General features: G+C 41.1%; 1 protein-coding gene and 1 long non-coding RNA gene across 2 annotated transcripts; both read right to left on the bottom strand.

Moving 5' to 3' along the window:
- Positions 1-4696: 4696 nt before the first annotated feature.
- Positions 4697-14480, bottom strand: LOC136486056 (uncharacterized). The gene is made up of 3 exons (XR_010766647.1): positions 14431-14480; positions 5008-5293; positions 4697-4922 (listed from the first exon to the last, which is right to left on the bottom strand). It is a non-coding gene; the product is annotated as an uncharacterized lncRNA (long non-coding RNA).
- A 1263-nt stretch (positions 14481-15743) lies between these two features.
- Positions 15744-17660, bottom strand: LOC136486053 (uncharacterized). Its single transcript, XM_066482833.1, has 4 exons — positions 17350-17660; positions 17149-17262; positions 16779-17040; positions 15744-16380 (listed from the first exon to the last, which is right to left on the bottom strand). Exons 1-4 carry the CDS (start codon positions 17506-17508, stop codon positions 16214-16216), a joined length of 702 nt encoding a protein of 233 aa, XP_066338930.1. The 5' UTR covers positions 17509-17660; the 3' UTR covers positions 15744-16213.
- Positions 17661-20604: the final 2944 nt, after the last annotated feature.

The raw sequence follows: 20604 nt of genomic DNA, 5'->3' as shown, positions 1-20604 counted from the left end.
ATGGTGTGGCAGCCGCGTCTTGCTTAAGTCCATAGCTCTGATTCTAGTGAGGGTTCTTTGTGCTGAAGCATCTAGAATTTATGACACTGATGTTCAATCTCTTGATATGACTGTGATGTTCAAACTCTTGATATCTATTTGGCCAATGATGCAACATGAAAAATAAACTCTGAGGTGGCTGCAATTTGTTTTTTGTGCATTCTGTATGATTCTCATGACTGTCAGCAAACCATAGGACATGATCTTAGTTTTCTTCTATCTGTTTTTTTTTTTGCCTTAGCAACCACCTATGATTGAGTATATGGAAATTGAACACCGGCACTACTGGAATCTCGCTTTTTTCTGTGTGTGCGAAAACACACAGAAAAATACGAATACCGTCAGAAAAATATTTTTCTGACGGTGTACCCTCAGAAAAATACCCACAGAAATATAATGACAGAAAAATCAAATTTTTCTGTGGGTTCACCGTCAGAAATAATTTTTCTGTGGGTCACACACGCACAGAAAAATGGTTTTCGCCCAGATTAAAACTAATTTTTCTGTGTGTTAATCCACACAGAAAAAGAAATAAACGCACAGAAAAAAAACATTTTTCTGTCGGTCTAGGTGAATTCACAGGAAAATTCATTTCGTCCAGATTAAAAAAGAATATTTCTGTGTAGCCAGCCTCACAGAAAAAAAGAGTTAAACGCACACAAAAAATTATTTTAAAACAGTAGCAACAGCATATTAAAATATATATTTTCCATACAGTAATTTATGTGCATGACAACAAGGTTTCATTCAAATAATACACAAATACAGTACTCGAAGGGACCTTGATGGGTGACCAGACAACCGATCAAGTATCAAGAGTACCAAAACAAGTATCACGCCCGATGTGGCTGGGCGACAAGCAAACTTCAAATGACCAACATCAAAGTTCTAAACCATCACGAGAGGACGACTAGGACACCATGATGAGCTTCACTACTGTGGCGGCGGTAGCTGCTCCTGCTCCTGCTGCTGCTGCTGCGAGTGCGGCGACGGAAAGGTGGCAGTGGTAGGCATGGTCGGCGACACTCCTGCAGCGACAAAGAAGCAAGTGTTAGGACTAAGTTCTCTAGGTTAGGACTAGGTAACTCATAAAATCCAGGAAGGCGAAGAAAAACCTAAGTCAATACCGATCGAAGCTGAGCCTAATGTAGTGTATCCCTGAGAGTATGATGCTGGATAGGACGCCGGAGCTACACCAGCAAGAAAGGCGAGGTTTGAGTTAGAAAAGCGTAATAAGGAAATTTAAGGAGTGAAACGCGCAAGGGACACAACTTGAGCAATAAATAACAAAGGAATATCTAGAGTCGCCGGCTAGAAGATCTGGTAGAGGTGTGCAGCAAGGCTGACCTATGACATCTTTGTTTTGACTACTATTTTTCCTTCATGTTTTTTTTCTCTAAAACTGCTATGGACTACCTTCCCCTTGATACCGCAAAGGACATGACACATTCATTTGGAAAACAGAGATAGAGACAGGTATACATCTAACAGTTCGTGGTTCTTCTAATTGTCAAGGTCACACACCTCAACTAGTGAAGTGTCGACCCTAGGAACAATTAGGAAATTGTCAAAACAACATGGAAGCAATTGAACAAAGTACAAATAAAAAACTTGCTGAAAACTCAGCTACACAGCAACCAAAGATTGACAACCAGCAAAGATTTTGGGAACACTGAATCAAACTGACAAATGAATGAGCAGCAGCTGTCTAAAGTTCGGTCACACCAAACAAGCTGCTGTCGGATGGGTCACTGCTGAAAAACTGTTGTTCGGTCTCTCCTAGCAGCAAGCACGAGAAAAAGATCACGAACGAGCAGAGATTTCAAGTAAAATTTGCCAACTAGTTGCTGCAATTACTGGACGGTGACCTTTTCCATGTAAGAAAATTTAATCCACATTTTCAATTGTAAATTGTTGCTGGTGTGTCACGGCCAGTGAAGCCTGCAAATTTCAACTGCAATAGGAAGAAGGATTGGACAGAAAGGAAAATTACTACAGACTGAAATACAGAGCAAAATAGTGGAGAGAAAATTCAGAGGAAGCACAGCTGAAGACTGAATATCGACTCTAAAACTTGAAACAACAATTCACACGTAACAGTACTGAAACAGATTATGTGCTACTAGACAAACAAAAGCATGCAAGCCATAAATTAAATATTCAGAACTAAAAATTGAATACAGGCATAGTAGTGAATGAGCAATCTCTGAACTTATTGTTCTCGCGTCGCAGTAATAGAAATATATTAGGAACATTGAGGCTAGTTGTACTCTATTCGCTTTACACAATTATAATAACCTTCAGTCATACTACTACACTAAAGAGTATCTCAATTTTAGGATCTAAGTAAGAAGGAACTTGGCGACATACCTCTGCCTCTTCCCGGCTCATTCCCTCTTTCCATTCATGGTCAAGAAGGGCATAAAGGTAACTGGAACCTGAACCTACAATTCAGAGATAACATAAACAAGTGTCAGAAACAATATTTCTCAAGCAAAGCAAGTTTTTTTCATAACAAGATTTAGAGTATGAACACTCAGAGATCATGTACAACTCAAATAATAAGTGATTTAATTACTAGATCACTAGCCATAGCACAAAAGGTATGTCACAGCAAAGAGAATAATGGAAGTAGCATTAAAATACTGACTTGGAAGAAGGGAACAAAATGCTAGTGCTGCGAATGATTCTGGTGACTGGGGAGGCTGGGGTAGTGGAGTTGGAGCTGCTGCAAAGCCAGCAGATCAAGATAATTCATGGGAAGTGCATGCTAAGGTGCAGGACAATCTTACATGTCACTTTCATCTTCCTTAAGCATAACAGGGTATGTCTGTTTTTTTATCAACAATGGCATAAAAAAAAAATAAGGACTAACATCAAGCCAAATAACCAATAGTAGTATATACATTAATAAACACAGGAAAAAAAGTATAATCGTATACATAAGAAATTTGATTCACAATAGATGATTACCTAGGTTATCTTCAGTAATATAAAAAAATGACTTATACTTTGGCTGCTCACTCAATTCTTTATACCGGTATCAGCACATCTATCATACACTAAGAAAAACACTAAAAACAGCTATGATATAAATCAGAGAGCATCCTATTGAAGTCAAATGTTGAGAGAATCACACTTTGAGGTGCTACGCCAATTAGCGATTTCACAAAAAAACATCCAATTTATTGCTAAAAAATAAAGGATTTCAGCAGGATAGGCATGTAGACACATAAGCATAGTAATATTGTCAATCTAACATACTCTTGCGAGTGAATAAAATAAGTTTCTAAACAGGCCATTTGACATTGCTAACCACCTTGCAAGTGAATCATACATATTCAAATCAGATTGTTATATGGCAAGCTCATATTTATCAAGTGCAAGTAGTCGGTTCTTACTACTGATTTTACAGTTGGGGTCATCAAAAGTTGAGAAATCAAGTGCCAATCTCAGACTCTGAAAAGGTTGGAACAATGTCAGGCCAATTCAAAATCAGTAAGGTATGCATTACTCAAAGTTCCAGTACCTCAACACAAGCTCAAGGTTGGAACATTGGCCTCAGATATCAGTTGCTCCTCGGTTGACCTTGAGCTTGGAGCATAAGAAACAAACAGAGTAAGAAACAAAGTTCCAGTACCTCAACACAAGCTCAAGGTCATCAGTTCTTAGTTCTTGGTATGCTTAATATGATATCATCATTGGCAAAGTAAGTGAGCGTAGAACCAGAGAAGCTAGAAAGCCAGAGGCGATTCGAGCTTGTTGGAAGCCGGCCATGGCCATGGCCACGGTGTTGCAGTGCAGATGGAAGGCGAGCCATCTTGGTTGCATCAGATCAAAGGAGCCCTGCTCCTGCCATTGCCATGCCTAGCAGCAGCAGCAATGGATGATGTTCGTCTTTCGTCCTGGCAATTAATGTTAGAGGTGAGAGAGAAAAGAAATCTAATCCAATCGAGTCGAATCCGAAGAAAGGCTATTTCCCCTCGTATGTCGGCTCCGGCACGGAAGGGGCGGGCTCGGCAGTCGGGACGGGGACGGGATATGATAGGGCGGAACGGAACGGAACAGAACTGGTCATAGGAACATTGCGATGCCTGTTCTTCAACAGCAGAGGCCAATCAGGCCATGGCCCATCAACTGCCCATGGGCTTCTTCTGGTCTGGACTGGACGAGGCCGCCAACAGCGAGCGAGCCCCAGCACATGCAGGCTCCTCTGAATGGGAACGCTGTGCTGTGCCTGAATGAGATTGTAAATTGGAAATTTGATGACTACTAGAACATTTGGCGCCCAAAGCTATTATCAAAGTTTGATAGTCATTGCTTTATAACTAAATGATAATGTTAATATCTAAGCAGACATTAATATAGTAACTCTCAATATCAGCGTGGAGTCAACACCTAAGATTAGGATAAGTAAGAGAGTTGTTTTTGTCAGTTTGTTAGCAGCAGTCCTGTTAGTTGTAGCAGCTCAGCACGAATCTACATTGTTCCTTGACAGATCCTGTTGGTTGTAGCAGCAAGCTCTTTTTCCAAAAGACCAGTACTTTGCTTTCTAGCCACTGCAGATTGTACAACAATTATCAAATCTAATAAACAATCACAATAATCAATCAATGCAAGAGGAACTATTTACATTGTTTAAAGTCCACACCTTCAGTATCTGAACCGCTACTTATCCCTCCTGACACCTTCACATATATTGTCAAATAGAAAATCTACATGAATATAGGAAGGAGAGAGCTACAGTCACAAAACTTTTCAATTAGAAGACTCTACCCGTCGAGTCTGAGCTGAAGTTGTTTGACATTCTAGAGAGGCAATCGAAGCACACAAAAAATATCCTTGCTAGAGAAATTTCTATTTCACTTCATATGAATTTGTACCTGCAAAAATATTGACATGGGCAACCACCATAAATAGCCTGCATGTAGAACTACTTTGATTTAGTAGACCATGAAGGGAACTCACATGATCAGAGGCATCATTTTTTCCCTGGTGTGCTTTAGGATGTGTTCCCTCTTCTGTTATCAGTAATACCTTTCTTCACATTGATTGCCTTAAAGAATGGTCTTTCATGTGCCTGCTCTTTTTTGAGAGACGAAGCAATATGTTTCCTTACTTCTTGAACTAACAGCATATCACAACAGGACTCGTCAGCATTTCTTCCACAAGTGTCTTAGCTAACGACCAGAAAGCACCATCAGATAGCACGTCACCGCCATCTAATTCAGGTAAACCTAGAGGGGAAAAAATCCTGCAATCGATGCGAAAATATTACCACATAAGTCAGTAATGGAGACGGGGATCCCGATCTTCCGTCAGGTGATGGTAACTATCGTTGTGGCGGAGAATGACACACCGATCCGGCTTCAGATCGAAAGATCGAACCCTGCAATCTTAGCACCACAGCTCCTCTGGTTATCAACCGAGTCACGGACCAGGTTGACCTCGCCAAGAAGGCTAATCCCTGCCTGCGCAACGAAGAACACAAGCAAGAACAAGAAAGATCGCAACCAAATTGCAAATGTATGATTAATCTCACGAGTTGGGGTCTCACAAACCGAAGAACGGCGAAACTGTTTCTTGACAGAATAATCTAAGCAAAACCCAAACCCTAATGGAGGGGCGGCGGCTGTTTATGAAGACTCTAGGGTCGTGCAAGACCCCTGGACGCGCCCCTAATGGGCCCAAACTCGATACATGGTCCAACGGACCAAAAGACGGTGTCGCAGCACCCTGGCAGATTCTGGACGCTGACTTGTTTCGATGATTCCCGTTGATTCCGAATAGCTTTTGACGTGAAACCACTTGGATTGGCTTCCTTATCAAATTAGCTTTCCATCCATATGTGGATCATCGAAAACGGAGTCCGGATGCGTCCTGGGCGACCAGTTTAAGGCAGACTGGTCCTGTAGGCCGAGGCAGACTCGAATTCGTGTTGGACTGGGTCTCCGGCTTGTGTTGGACGTCCTTGCTGGTCATCATCACCTCCTCCACGTCCTCTTAGTCCCTCTTGACCCTCTCCAATGTTCCTAAGCAAGATAACATCATTAGGTAGTAGTCTATTCTCAAAAGTATGAAAAGGATCGCTTAAGAACGAGCTCACCTGTAAATTGAGTTGACGCATTCGAGCCCGGGTCATTGGACCTTGCATGACGGTTGGAGGATCAGCTGGTACATCCAAAGGAGTGATGTCCTCATCATCCTCCCCCTCTTGAATTGGAGTCGTCCTCGACTCAAGCTCATCTTCTTCTCCCAAATAAGGTTTCAAATCTGCAATGTTAAATGTGGGACTAACCCCGAACTCGGGTGGCAACTCAAGTTTGTATGCATTATCATTTATTTTCTCAATAATCTTATAAGGACCAGCTGCTCTTGGCATTAATTTAGACTTACGTAGCTCAGGAAATCTATCTTTTCTTAAATGTAACCAAACCAAATCACCCGGTTCAAGTTTAATCTCTTTTCTACCTTTACTACCAGCAATTCTATACTTTTCATTCATGCTTTCAATATTTGCTTTAGTTGTTTCATGCAACTTACGAATAAAATCAGCACGCTCTCTAGCATCACTATGTATTCTCTTAGTGGTAGGTAAAGGCAAAAGATCAATAGGAGCACGGGGGTTAAAACTATACACTACCTGAAAAGGACTTACCTTGGTGGTGGAATGTTCCGCCCTGTTATATGCAAACTCCACATGCAGCAAACACTCTTCCCACATCTTCAAATTGCGCTTCAAAATGGCTCTCAACATGGTGGACAATGTTCGATTCACAACCTCAGTTTGCCCATCAGTTTGGGGATGACATGTTGTAGAAAACAGCAGCTTGGTCCCCAATTTATTCCACAATGTGCGCCAAAAATGACTCAAGAATTTTGCATCACGATCTGAAACAATAGTAGAAGGCATACCATGCAAGCGAACAATTTCTTGAAAGAAAAGGTCAGTAATATGAACAGCATCGTCGCTCTTATGACAAGGAATAAAATGTGCCATCTTAGAAAAACGATCAACCACCACAAAAATACTATCCCTCCCCCTCTTAGTCCTTGGCAATCCCAACACAAAATCCATAGATATATCTGCCCAAGGAGTAGAAGGAACAGGAAGAGGCATTTACAAACCATGTGGGTTCAAACGCGACTTAGCTTTTTGACATGTGGCACACCGAGCCACGTACCGCTCCACATCACGCCTCATCCTAGGCCAAAAGAAGTGTGTGGACAGCACCTCCTCCGTCTTCTTGGCACCAAAATGTCCCATCAATCCGCCTCCATGTGCCTCCTGCAACAACAAAAGACGAACGGAACCAACTGGAATGCATAGGCGGTTAGCTCTAAACAAAAACCCATCGTTGATCATAAACTTATTCCATGTGCGTCCCTCTCTACAATTAAGCAACACATCCTTAAAATCAGGATCAAGCGCATATTGTTCTTTAATGGATTGAAGACAAAAAATCCGGCAATCAAGTTGAGACAGCAATGTGTATCTTCTAGACAAAGCATCAGCAATCACATTATCCTTCCCTTTCTTATGTTTGATAATATAAGGAAAAGACTCAATAAATTCAACCCATTTAGCATGCCTACGATTCAGATTATTTTGAGAGCGAAGATACTTAAGCGATTCATGATCAGAATGAATAATAAATTCTTTAGGCCACAAATAATGACGCCACGTCTCTAAAGAACGGACAAGTGCATACAATTCTTTATCATACGTGGAATAATTAAGAACAGGACCATGTAATTTTTCACTAAAGTAAGCAACAGGTTTACCATCTTGCATCAAAACACCACCAATGCCAAGTCCACTAGCATCACATTCTAGCTCAAAAGTCTTACCAAAATTTGGAAGTTGCAGTAATGGTGCGTGTGTAAGCTTGTCCTTCAAAGTGTCAAAGGACTCCTCATGTGCCTCTCCCCAATGAAACACCACTCCTTTCTTCGTCAACTCATGCAATGGGGCAACAATGGTGCTGAAATCTTTGACGAAGCGGCGGTAGAATCCTGCAAGACCAAGAAAACTCCTCACCTGTGTGACGGTTTGGGGAACCGGCCAGCTCTTTATGGCTTCAATTTTTATCTCGTCCACCTCAATTCCCTGTGGAGTTACAACATAGCCAAGAAAAGAAACTCGATCCGTGCAAAAGATGCACTTCTCAAGGTTACCAAATAAACGTGCATCACGTAAGGCATTAAAAACAGCACGTAAGTGATCCATATGTTCATCAAAAGACTTGCTGTAAATCAATATATCATCAAAGTAAACTACCACAAAATGACCAATAAAAACTCTTAAAACCTCATTCATTAAGCGCATGAAAGTGCTAGGTGCATTTGTCAAACCAAAAGGCATAACTAACCACTCATACAACCCGAATTTGGTTTTAAATGTAGTTTTCCATTCATCTCTAAGTTTCATTCTAATCTGGTGGTAGCCACTTCGCAAGTCAATCTTAGTGAAAATTATAGAACCACACAACTCATCAAGCATGTCGTCTAGCCTAGGAATAGGATGACGATACCGAATAGTAATATTATTGATGGCTCTACAATCAACACACATACGCCAACTTCTATCTTTCTTAGGAACCAAAAGTACAGGAACGGCACAAGGACTAAGGCTTTCACGTACATACCCACGGTCCAAAAGGTCTTGGACTTGCCGCTGAATTTCCTTAGTCTCCTCAGGATTGGTTCGATATGCAGCTCGGTTGGGCAAGGTCGCTCTCGGAATCAAATCGATTTGATGATCTATCCCTCTCATAGGTGGCAGCCCCGGGGGTATCTCAGCTGGAAAAATGTCCTCATACTCCTACAAAAGGTTAGTGATAGCAGGAGGTACCGAGCTAACAATATCATCAAGTGAAAACATAGCTCGTTTGCATACCAAAGCATAGCAAATATCATCAACAGAAATTTCAGCAAAGTCACATTTTGTTGTAAGCATAACACCACCCTTCAATTTAATCCCCTCAGCCTTAGAAATAGATGTAGACTTATCCTTTTTAGGTGGGAAAATAGAATTAGCAACTTGCTGATTTTCAGATTGAATATCATTCAAACTAGCAGCGCGTTCCCTATCAGCTTGTACAATTTGAGCAGGGGTCAAAGGTACCAAAGTAATTTTCTTTCCTTTATGCACAAAAGTGTATTTATTACTTCTACCATGGTGTGTAGCATCATTATCATGTTCCCAAGGACGACCCAATAAAAGTGAACAAGCTTGCATAGGTACCACATCACAATCAACAGAATCAGCATAAGAACCAATGGAAAATGAAACTCTACAAGTTTGTGTTACCTTTGCTTTACCAGAATCATTTAGCCACTGAATATGATATGGACGTGGGTGTGGGCGTGTGGTCAAGCTAAGCTTCTTGACCAAATCAGAACTCACCAAATTGTTGCAGCTACCTCCATCAATAATGACACGTGCTCGACGGTCGCTGATGACGAAGAAAATCTAGAACAAGTTATGGCGTTGTAGCTTCTCAGGCTCTCCTATAGGACGTCGTGGCCTCGTCACCAAGGACTTCGCCGTCCTCCTCATCTGCATCTTGGTCTTCTTCATCCTCAATGTCAGAGGTGCTGATGTAACCATCTTCTGTAGCAATATATGCCCGCTGACTTGGGCAGTCCTTCTGCACATGGCTAATGCCATGGCAGCGGTGGCACTGAATACCCGAAGTGCATCCCGTCGATGCAACGGATGAGGAACTCTTGGTAGGCACCTGCAAAGAATTTTTACCTGAATCTGAAGGTCGTGCGGGAGGTGTCTTAGGTGTAGCGGAAACTCCAGAGGCTGTTGGTCGCTTGCTCGCTGGTGGAGGCATCCAAAAAGTGGTTGGCTTGGTCAGCCCCGAAGATGGTGCCGAGCATGGCGTGTATGTGCTGGTGCTGACCTTGCTCTTGCCCTGCTGTTCACGCCCCTGCAATTCCTTTTCTGCAAGCATAGCAAACTGAAACAACTGGTTCACAGTGTTAAATTCTTTATAATCAACAATGTCCTGAATGTCACGCCTCAAACCAGAATAAAAATGACAAATGGCATCTTCGTTTCCCTCTACAACACTACAACGCATCAATCCTTTTTGGAGCTCACCATAGTAATCCTGTACAGATTTATCTCCTTGTTCTAAACGCATCAATTTCTTACGCAAGTCTCTATGATAAGAAGGAGGAACAAAACGATCACGCATAGCTACCTTAAGTTCTTCCCATGTACCAGGTAAAGCATCCTGTGCAGCTAGCCCATTCCACCAAATAATGGCAAAATCCTTAAACTCACTAGTAGCTTGTCTAACTCTATGCTGCTCAGGTACAAGGTGGGCACTAAACTTTTGTTCTACCGTCATCTCCCAATCAAGATATCCTTCAGCATCATAATGACCCAAAAAAGATGGTATTGTGAACTTAATCTTAGCATAAGGATCATCGGGCACACGGTGATTATTACCTTGACGGTGGTGGTGGTGGACACCACCCATACCTGTCGTGTTGCGGCGTAGACGTTGCCGTAATCTCTCTTGTCGGATAGCTGCTCGACCTATGTTTCCAGCGGCATCATGCACCGTGTCTTGACCATCAGTGTTGCTGCCGGAAACGTCGTTGTTGCCCGCCACGAAGGTTTCCAACTTAGTAACCTTGTCGGTTAGCGTGGAAATTCACTTGTCCAATCTCTCCATGCTATTGCCAATGTTGAGTTCAATGAGTGCGTCAGTGACGGCCTTCCTGACGGCCTCATTCATCCTTTTTTGGGCATCCTCTACAACAGCTTGTAGTTGCTCTTGGCTGACACACTCGCTGAAACCCTTAGGATTGTTATCTGCAGTCTGTTCACCTCCTGCCATTGAAAACACAAAAACAGGAACAAACAGGTGAAAGTTATCCCTACCAAATGACTACGTGGTTGTAGTGGTGTCACTTTTCACAGCAAGTGGAAGCGTCTTACCAAGCTCTTACCAAGTTCTTACCAACACAAGCAGTGGGCGGTACAACCGGCGGCTGGTTCGTGATACCTGTGAGGTAGTGGTACCGAGATTGCAAGACCCTTTGTCTGTACTGATCTGTAGAATTTGTGGAGCTTGGAAGGCAAACAAAGAGTAATATGTATATTTGGCACACAAGTCAGTAACAGAAAGTAATGCTGAATTATAGTCCAAAGTACTTGTTCTCGTTGCTGGTCTAAAGTGTTGCAAGTACCAGGTTATGACAAAAGTATGGTGGATAGCAAGGTGATAAGTATGAGAAAAATAAGTATGGTGGATGGAAACAGCAACACAAACAAGGAACCAGACAGCACACGCAAACACAGCTCACTTTGGGCTTCTCTATGTGCTCCTCTAGATATTGTTCCTCTTTTGCCCCTCTCTTTTTTTCTATTTTTTGGGCTGTCGTTGTTTTTTTGGGAAATTTCGACTTTTTTATTTTATTTTTTTTGATATTTTTCCTTTACTTAGGAGCACAAAAGCAGTAACCACAGAAAATATGGGCTCAAACAAGTGTAAGACGTGGCCTGTGGAATTTTCAGAAAACTGGATGAAAATTGACAAAAACCTTGTGACCACGAAACGAGGATCTTGTGACCACTTTTTGGCCAATCTAAAAATTCCGAACCCCGACAACACGGGGATGGATGGATCCGAAATTTTTTTCTGATCGATTTGCATATATGGAACGTCGAAAACGGAGTTCGTATGCGAAAACTAGACCAGTTTTAAGAATTGGCTCCGAATTAGAGGACAAAACGGGAACAATGTGTGCAAAATTGGTCACAACAGCCAAGATTTGATGGAAACGATGGGGGGAAACACACGAACTGGACTCTAACACAACCTAACCAGCAACAAGACCTCGACCAGGACATAAACTCACACGACGGACTCTAAAACTGAAATATGCAAAGGCTATGGCGCGGAAGGTTCTAGGATAGGAAAAACGAGTATGACACTGGACTATGGGACGAATACGAAACACTCAAACTAGGGAATAACAAGTGAACCTAACGGTATACCTTAGCTCTGATTATCACTTAATGGAGACGGGGATCCCGATCTTCCATCAGGTGATGGTAACTATCATTGTGGCGGAGAATGACACACCGATCCGGCTTCAGATCGAAAGATCGAACCCTGCAATCTTAGCACCACAGCTCCTCTGGTTATCAACCGAGTCACGGACCAGGTTGACCTCGCCAAGAAGGCTAATCCCTGCATGCGCAACGAAGAACACAAGCAAGAACAAGAAAGATCGCAACCAAATTGCAAATGTATGATTAATCTCACGAGTTGGGGTCTCACAAACCGAAGAACGGCGAAACTGTTTCTTGACAGAATAATCTAAGCAAAACCCAAACCCTAATGGAGGGGCGGCGGCTGTTTATGAAGACTCTAGGGTCGTGCAAGACCCCTGGACGCGCCTCTAATGGGCCCAAACTCGATACATGGTCCAACGGACCAAAAGACGGTGTCGCAGCACCCTGGCAGATTCTGGACGCTGACTTGTTTCGACGATTCCTGTTGATTCCGAACAGCTTTTGACGTGAAACCACTTGGATTGGCTTCCTTATCAAATTAGCTTTCCATCCATATATGGATCATCGAAAACGGAGTCCAGATGCGTCCTGGGCGACCAGTTTAAGGCAGACTGGTCCTGTAGGCCGAGGCAGACTCGAATTCGTGTTGGACTGGGCCTCCGGCTTGTGTTGGACGTCCTTGCTGGTCATCATCACCTCCTCCACGTCCTCTTAGTCCCTCTTGACCCTCTCCAATGTTCCTAAGCAAGATAACATCATTAGGTAGTAGTCTATTCTCAAAAGTATGAAAAGGATCGCTTAAGAACGAGCTCACCTGTAAATTGAGTTGACGCATTCGAGCCCGGGTCATTGGACCTTGCATGACGGTTGGAGGATCAGCTGGTACATCCAAAGGAGTGATGTCCTCATCAGTCAGGACAAGAAGTGGATCCTTCATCACCACTTCATATCAATACCATCATATCTTGTTCAATGTGTGAAGCTTTAAAATACAGGTGGCTACTTTGTACATAATCATTTTGTGCCATTCGAACTATTTGTTTTATTAATGCATATGATTTTAAACTTTCAAACCAATACTATACACAGAGGAAATTTCTAATTTCAGTACAATATGATACACGATTTAGATCATAAATATTACCTAGCCAAAGTTATATATGCATATGAAAAAAAATAGCAGAAGCATGCCTGACCCCTAAAGAAGAAACATTAGCATTCATATTTGGACCAGACTACCAGAGCCATTAGAAAGATGCTGAAGTTCCACCTGTAGAGTGATTGTAGAAATGAAATGTTCAATGGTAGTCCAAAGATTAGCCTGACCAAATGCAGATAAGGGCAAAATGGTACTCCTATGTAAGGATGAAAACGGTACGAAAATATCCCGTACCGAACCGTATCGTTTTTTACATTTAATCCGATCGAATTCGTATTTTCGGACAAATTCGAATTCGGTTCGAAATTCGGAACATCAAATTCGAAATCGGAACGAAAACGGTTTAGACATTTTTTCGACCGTTTTCTACTTTTCTACTTTTAATTCGGAATATCCCGAATTCGAAATTCGGTTTCGAAATTCGGTTTGAACCAAATTTGGCCCACTACAAGTCCAACCTTAGAAAAATCATATCTTTTTCATACAATCTCGGATGAAGATGATTTTTATATGAAAATTGTAGCTCTCGACGAGATCTACAACTTTTTAGTTCTTAGTTTTTTCATTTGATGTCTTGAAGATGTTCAAAAAAATTAAACAAAGTCTGCGATATATTAATCGCGTACAAGCGCTTGTTGCCTTAAAAAAATCATATCTTCCTTACATCGTGTCGAATGGAGATACTTTTTAAGAAAGTTGTAGGACTTGTTAATTATTATGTACTTGTTAATTGTTATGCACTTGGTCCTACGGGTCAACATTCCGTATTGATTTTTCGTATACCGACCGTGTTCGACATAATTTCGCTCGAATTAGTTCGTTTTCGAAATTTTTGATATTCCGTAAGTTCGTGTTCGTTTTCGTGTCCGGCTTTACCGCTTTCGTTTTCGTTTTCGTATTCAAATGTAAAAGTAGAAAACGGTTGAGAGGTTTTCCGACCGCTTCCGACCGTTTTCATCCCTACTCCTATGTTAGTGTACATTGGTGAAATGTGTTTCAAGCTCTTCTACAACCAAAGATCTAGATTATACTTTTGATAGACGCAAGTTGATTAGAAATAGTGTGCCCTGGGCGCTTGGTCGTTGTGAAGCTCAACACCGTGACTTTGAAGATGCATCACAAATTCACAGGTAAATCAATCAACATTCGGCAGGATTCGAATCGAACTAACCATTCGTGAGCTCACCTGCCAAGAACCGCAGCAAGCATGCCGTGGTGCTAGATCCGATCCAACGCCAGGCTCCAGCTACCGGATCTGCCGTGTCGGCAGCCATGAAGCACCAAAGCATAAAAAATCCATGAGATCAAGTCCAAATCCCTCCCCACCAAACCCTAGGACCTAAAAGCCCCCACATTTCTCACCTTGAGCCTCTTCGGGGGAGAGAAGGGGGATGGCAATGGGACTTTCGCCTGATCTGCGCACTGCCAGATCTCACAAGCTCCCACATGCCACAGAGGCCGCATGGCTTCCCATGCTCGAGCCATGATGGCACTCATGCCGGGAAGAAGAGGGCGCGGGGAGGAGAGGGCAGGGATGAGCTAGTGTTTCCTTATCTGGCGCTGACCATGGCCGCCGTGGGAACCGGCGAGGTCCGCCCGATCTGCGTGACGCTAGATCTCACATGGCGCCAGCGCTTCCCTATGCTGGAGAGGTAGTGCGGTTTCAATGCTCGAGCGACGGCGGTGTGGAGGGTGGGCGGGAGGAAGGGCAGGGAGGGGCGGAGGTGCAGCGATGGCGGCGGGGAGAGGAGAGTACAAAGAGGGAGGGACAACGCAGGGGTGCCGGGTCAGACCAGGGCTGCCGCGGCGCGCGCGCTGGGGGCTTCGTGCAAAACATCACGGGGTTATGCAAAAAAGGAACAAGTCTCGAATTTCCTCTTCTTCATGTCAGAATAAAATTTACATTAGGGGTTTACGTGAAAAGCATCTCAACGTGGATACTGTTTATGGATGATGAGCTGGACCGCGGGTTAGTTTTCAAACAAATAGAGGGCTTCTCTGTAAAATTGTCAGAGGCGTATGTGCCAGCACGGGAGCGAGCCACGGAGTCCCAAATTCTCTGGTGGCAGCGGACTCAAGTGGGTTTTAACATCTTCCGATAATAAAGTATTGGATGTGATGATGATAGAATCTAGTATTTGTCAACTTGACATCCAATTTGTGTCAATTCCTTTCATCATATACTATATATAAAAAAAAATATGAGATAAGATTAATTTTTGCCCCTGGGGTTTATTGGCTCATGATGCATGCTGCTGTCTTGTGCTTCCCTCTAAATGTTATGTTAGCACAACAGTAAAAAGTCATGCTTACATGAGCCATCACATCCATGTACTCTAATTTCTCGTTGCCTCATTCTGGTTCGCCATTAGTTAGGACCAACTAATAATAATATAATAACATAGGAAACTAGCCAAACCAGATATAAGTTCACAAAGGCTCAATTCAGTAAAGTCTCACATTTTCAAGTTATTGCTTCTAATAAATAAATAATGTCCTGTGCTTATGTCTTCGAAATGAGAACACTGACTGAATAGCAAAATACTTGCACAATTGCCAAAGGACGGAATTCTCAAGTCTCAACACCAACATACTTGTACGGCTATACCAAAACCAGTGTTGCTAAAATAAACAAATCTCCAGTAAAAAAGGATCATGCAAATTTTGTATGCTTGTTGCAACGCATGGAACACCGCCTACATAGTCAGTGCAAAGATCCTATATAACCTTGACAGGGTGAACCATCTTTTAGCGATTACACACACGCGCGCGCGCGCGCGCGCACACACACACACACACACACACACACACACACACACACACATATATATATATATATATATATATATATATATATATATATATATATATATATATAAATTATAGTAAGTAAATTATCGGCACCCTCGACAACTAACAACTACACGATTCCTTAAACAACCAAACCGATTCTAATGCTCCCCTCTCATCTACACCTTTCCTTGAGAAGGAGCTGAATCCAATGCAATTTTGAGCTCGGCGATTTCAGCTTCGAGCTCCTTGACATGATTTGCCTGGGAATGCATCATCTTCACGGCTTCTTCTTTGCCCAACTTGTCAATAGCCCCTGTTCCCTGGTCGGTGGCGTCAACATGTCCTGCATGATATAACAACAAATAATTAGTAATTGTGCTACCAAAGTGAAACACAACATACATCTTAGCACTGCACAGCAGCTAAAATGAAATGAAAGCAACTAAAACAAAGTGCCGACAATGCAGGCAGCATTATTTGTGCCTTTTTTCTTTCTCTCAAATGAAATGGCAAGATGTAAAATAGTAGTAATACATGCATCAAAGGACTCAATCATTAAATGTTCCCTGATATTAGTCTCTTACAAAACCATGTTCACACAAAACACTTGGAAATACAAACTCGTGGTATCATTTCTGATATAAGAAAGAGTGGTGATTGTGCTGTCAAAGTCTCAAAGACGCTGAGGTTTCAAACTTGATGAAGAAAAAAATAAATTTTGATATTGTCTAATCAATATACCTGAGGCTAGCACGCTTGGAGTTTGATGAGAAACAGAAGAGACGTGCGTATTCTGAAGCTTGACAAGCATTTCCCGCTGTGCATGGATAATGGCTTGGAGGCTATTGATAAGGTCCGACCTTTGCTTATAGAGAGTCTCAAACATGGCTATCGCCTCCTCCTGCGCCGGCTTGGCCCAAAAATGCAAGTAAATCAAGGTACCAAACAGTGCAGTGTAAGCCACACCGGCTCTAGCCTTAGCGAGTGCAGTAGTATGAAGAACCTGAATGAAGATACAGATACACAAAACAATGATCGCCGAATTATATTAGAGATGGATCCGGATCCGGAGGTAATAAAATAAAATTGAACAACGAGCAGCATGGCTGACCTTTGGCGGCGTGGAAGGAATCAGATCAGGGGAGGTGCAGGTGCGGCTATGAAGTCCGCGGCCATGGACAAGACGATACCACACCTGGTTATGAACAACATCCGCCGTCCCTTGCTGGATCACATGCATCAATAGCAAAGCAATAGTAAATAATAGTTAGTTAGGTCTCAAACCGATTGAAGGCAGGCAGGGCGGGCATACCTGGACCTGGTTGCTGTGTAAGGAATAAGTAGCAGGAGGCCCTGAGCGAGCGCCGCCATGGAGTCCACGCGCGACAAGAGAACGATGATGCGTCGGGGCTGCAGCTGCACGCGACAGCATCTTGCTCGCAACAGATCGAAGAAGCGCTGCCGCGGCCATGACCGACCACTACAACCAACCAATCGAGATCTCTCCTACCTGTATCCTGTTCTCGATCTCGATCTCGATCTCGTGGATTCGATTTGCTGTTTCCTCTAATTTATTATATAGTGCGGCGGCGGCGGCTGAGAAGAAGCCCCGGATGCGGATCGAAAGAGAGAGCCGCCGTCCGATTCCGAACCCAACCGACAGCCTGCTGGAATTCGAATTGGGCCCTCCCTTCACGCTTGGCTTGGCTTTTGACCCGGAGTTTTCTATCTCTACTTTCTACCTAGTATTAAAAAAAACTACACTAAAAATATGTCCGTGTTTTACGGCGAGAGTAAAAACTATCAAATATTTAATAAAAGAACAACAACAACAGGACTGATATATCTATATCTACGATGATAATAATAATATACTCCCTCCGTTCCTTCCAAATTATAAGTTGCTTTAACTTTCTTGGTTCATCCATTTTGCTATGTATCTAGACATATTATTTGTCTATATACATAGCAAAATAGATGTACCAAAAAAATCAAAGCGACTTATAATTTAGAACGAATGGAATAATAATAATAATCTATATACTAAATACTAAAGAGGCAAATTTTCTTTCTAAATTTTCGTCTGGCCTCCACGTTATCCCTAACCCTTTATATAAAATTTAAAAGCTATAAGTTATTTTATAATGACCATGATACCATAATGGCCCTGTTTGCTTGTCTTATGAGCCGTACTGTTTCAGCGGAGGAACATCGTTTTTCTCTCACAACAAATCAAAGAATAGTACTTTCAGTCATGCCTTTTCAGCGAAGCGAACAGGGCCCTAGCAATAATACAATGATGCCATGTATATCATGTATCTAATTAAAATACAACATTGATAGATTTTTTTCTCCTATTACAAAGCATAGACTTATTTAGACGTAATCATAACTTTAATTTTCATACTATCCGTGTGTTGCTATAGTTACATTGAGTTCCATGACCTTCTTTGAGGTTCCATAAAAATTAGTTCTAATCTCTAATTAAAGTCCGCAAGGAGTTAGTTGCCGATGTGTCAAGGATCGATTTATCCGTTGATGTTTATGTTGGACTACATCTCTCAGTTTTCATCAAGGAAGTCCTCAGCGGGATTACAGAGATACCCTGGATTAGATAACAAAGTACTAAAGATTCAAGTTTATGACTTAACTAATTAGACTATGAGCTGATCCAAATTTAATAAGAACAAATTTTGTTTCTAATCAAAACTAGATCAATAATTCAGTAGTAGAAATCTTTGTTCCTTAGGAAAGAGTCAAAATTTCAAATGGCTCATAATATTATATTTATCATTTATTTTTAGAAAAAAAAAACAAAACCAAACGAGAGGGCTTACATATAACCAAACATAACCAACAAATCGGAAGCATACATGAAAAACAGGAAACAGAGCAACAGAAAAAAGAAACTGCATCGGACACAAAAGCGAACATGGTCACATGGAAAACAAGAAAAAAAAAACGGAGCAAACAAAAACTGCATCAGACACGAAAAAACAGACAAAAAAAGAAAAAAAATAGAAGCGAACATGGAAAATAGAAAATGGAGCAAGCAGAAACTGCATATATGGGACATAAAAATGAAAAAAGAGATAAAAACTATCGTGTTTAATATTCGGATTAAAACACTATTCATGGTTTAATATTAATGTGTAATAATAATTTCTACTCTTATCTTTTTCTATTTGGATTTGGATTTCTATTCACGCTATTGAAGATAAGAGACATCTATTTGGATTAGGATTCCTAGCAATTCAGGTTACCTAAAAAATACCCTGCATATTCCATATAAAATAAAAAGTTAGACAAACATGAATAGAAACAATTTTCACATTCACATAGTTACCTAAAAAGCTATCAAACATTAATGCAAGTTTTTATCTTTTTTATAAAATAAAATTTAAAAGCTATAATTTATTTTACGATGACCATGGCATCAATAATATAAGTTAATATTTGCAATAATATTGCAATGTCCTGTTAAGTTTGTATCGAATTAAAATACAACCTTAATAAATTTGTTATCTTTTGTTGTAAGTCACAAAAATATTTACTCGTAAATATATCATAGTTTTAGTTTTTGTACTATATGTGTTGTTAGAGTTTGATATCTAGTTGGCAATAATATTTACTCATAAAGATATATGCTCTACTAGCTCATTATCTAACCTGGACAACATCATTGTTGGGAAAATCAATAGAATATCAAACAAAATTAGTGAGAGGCCTATTTCTGGGCCCCAAAATATCAAAAAGAAATGGGACACATGATCTGAAAACTTTTCAGATTGGTGTTAATGCAGCACAACCAGAAAAAAAAATCGAAGGGAATGAGAATATTCCAACGTAAGATAAAAAGCAAACTAAAAATTGTGGGTTATGGTCCATGCATTTTGCACACAAATTGACCATTTAGAATCTAAATTCATTACAAGCTTGCTGGATACTTTAGTTCACAAACCTAATTCTGTTGTGCCACGTGCATCGTACATGCAAATCCTGGTTCTGTTGTTAACTTTATTATTTTAGAAAACTTTTCAAACATGCATTAGACATATGCAAAGTGTGTCTTACTGGCAGGTATGACACCTACACGAGCTATACAACTAACTGTAGTAAAATATTGGACTCAAACAATGTAATAGCTTTGATACACCGTCTAAGATTTCAGCATCAGTGATTACAAATTGAAATTTATTGTTAAAGTTAATACCCATTGATGCGAAGCATTAGTGATTACAAATTTAAATTAATTGTAAGCCATGTAGCCTGAATATATAGATGTTTCGTAATTCACCGATGCATTAAGCAGGTGCTATAAATAGCTCAAGCATTGGATGGTGCCTCCTAATAAAAAAAATAAAAAAAAACAGTAATAGCAACAGCATTTAGACAGTAAACATAGGAGATATGTACTTCCTCCATTCCAAATTATAAATCATTCGAAGAATCTTGGAGAGTCAAAGTATCTCAAGTTTGACTAAAATTATAAAGAGAATTATAAAAAATTTTGAAATCAAATAGGTATACTATGAAAATATAATTGACGAAGAATCTAATGATACTT

Source organism: Miscanthus floridulus, chromosome 10 (assembly GCF_019320115.1).
Source record: "Miscanthus floridulus cultivar M001 chromosome 10, ASM1932011v1, whole genome shotgun sequence".
In the NCBI taxonomy this organism is placed as follows: domain Eukaryota; kingdom Viridiplantae; phylum Streptophyta; class Magnoliopsida; order Poales; family Poaceae; genus Miscanthus; species Miscanthus floridulus.
The sequence above is the reverse complement of the archived record's forward strand: the minus strand, read 5'-3'. Positions and strand labels throughout refer to the sequence as shown.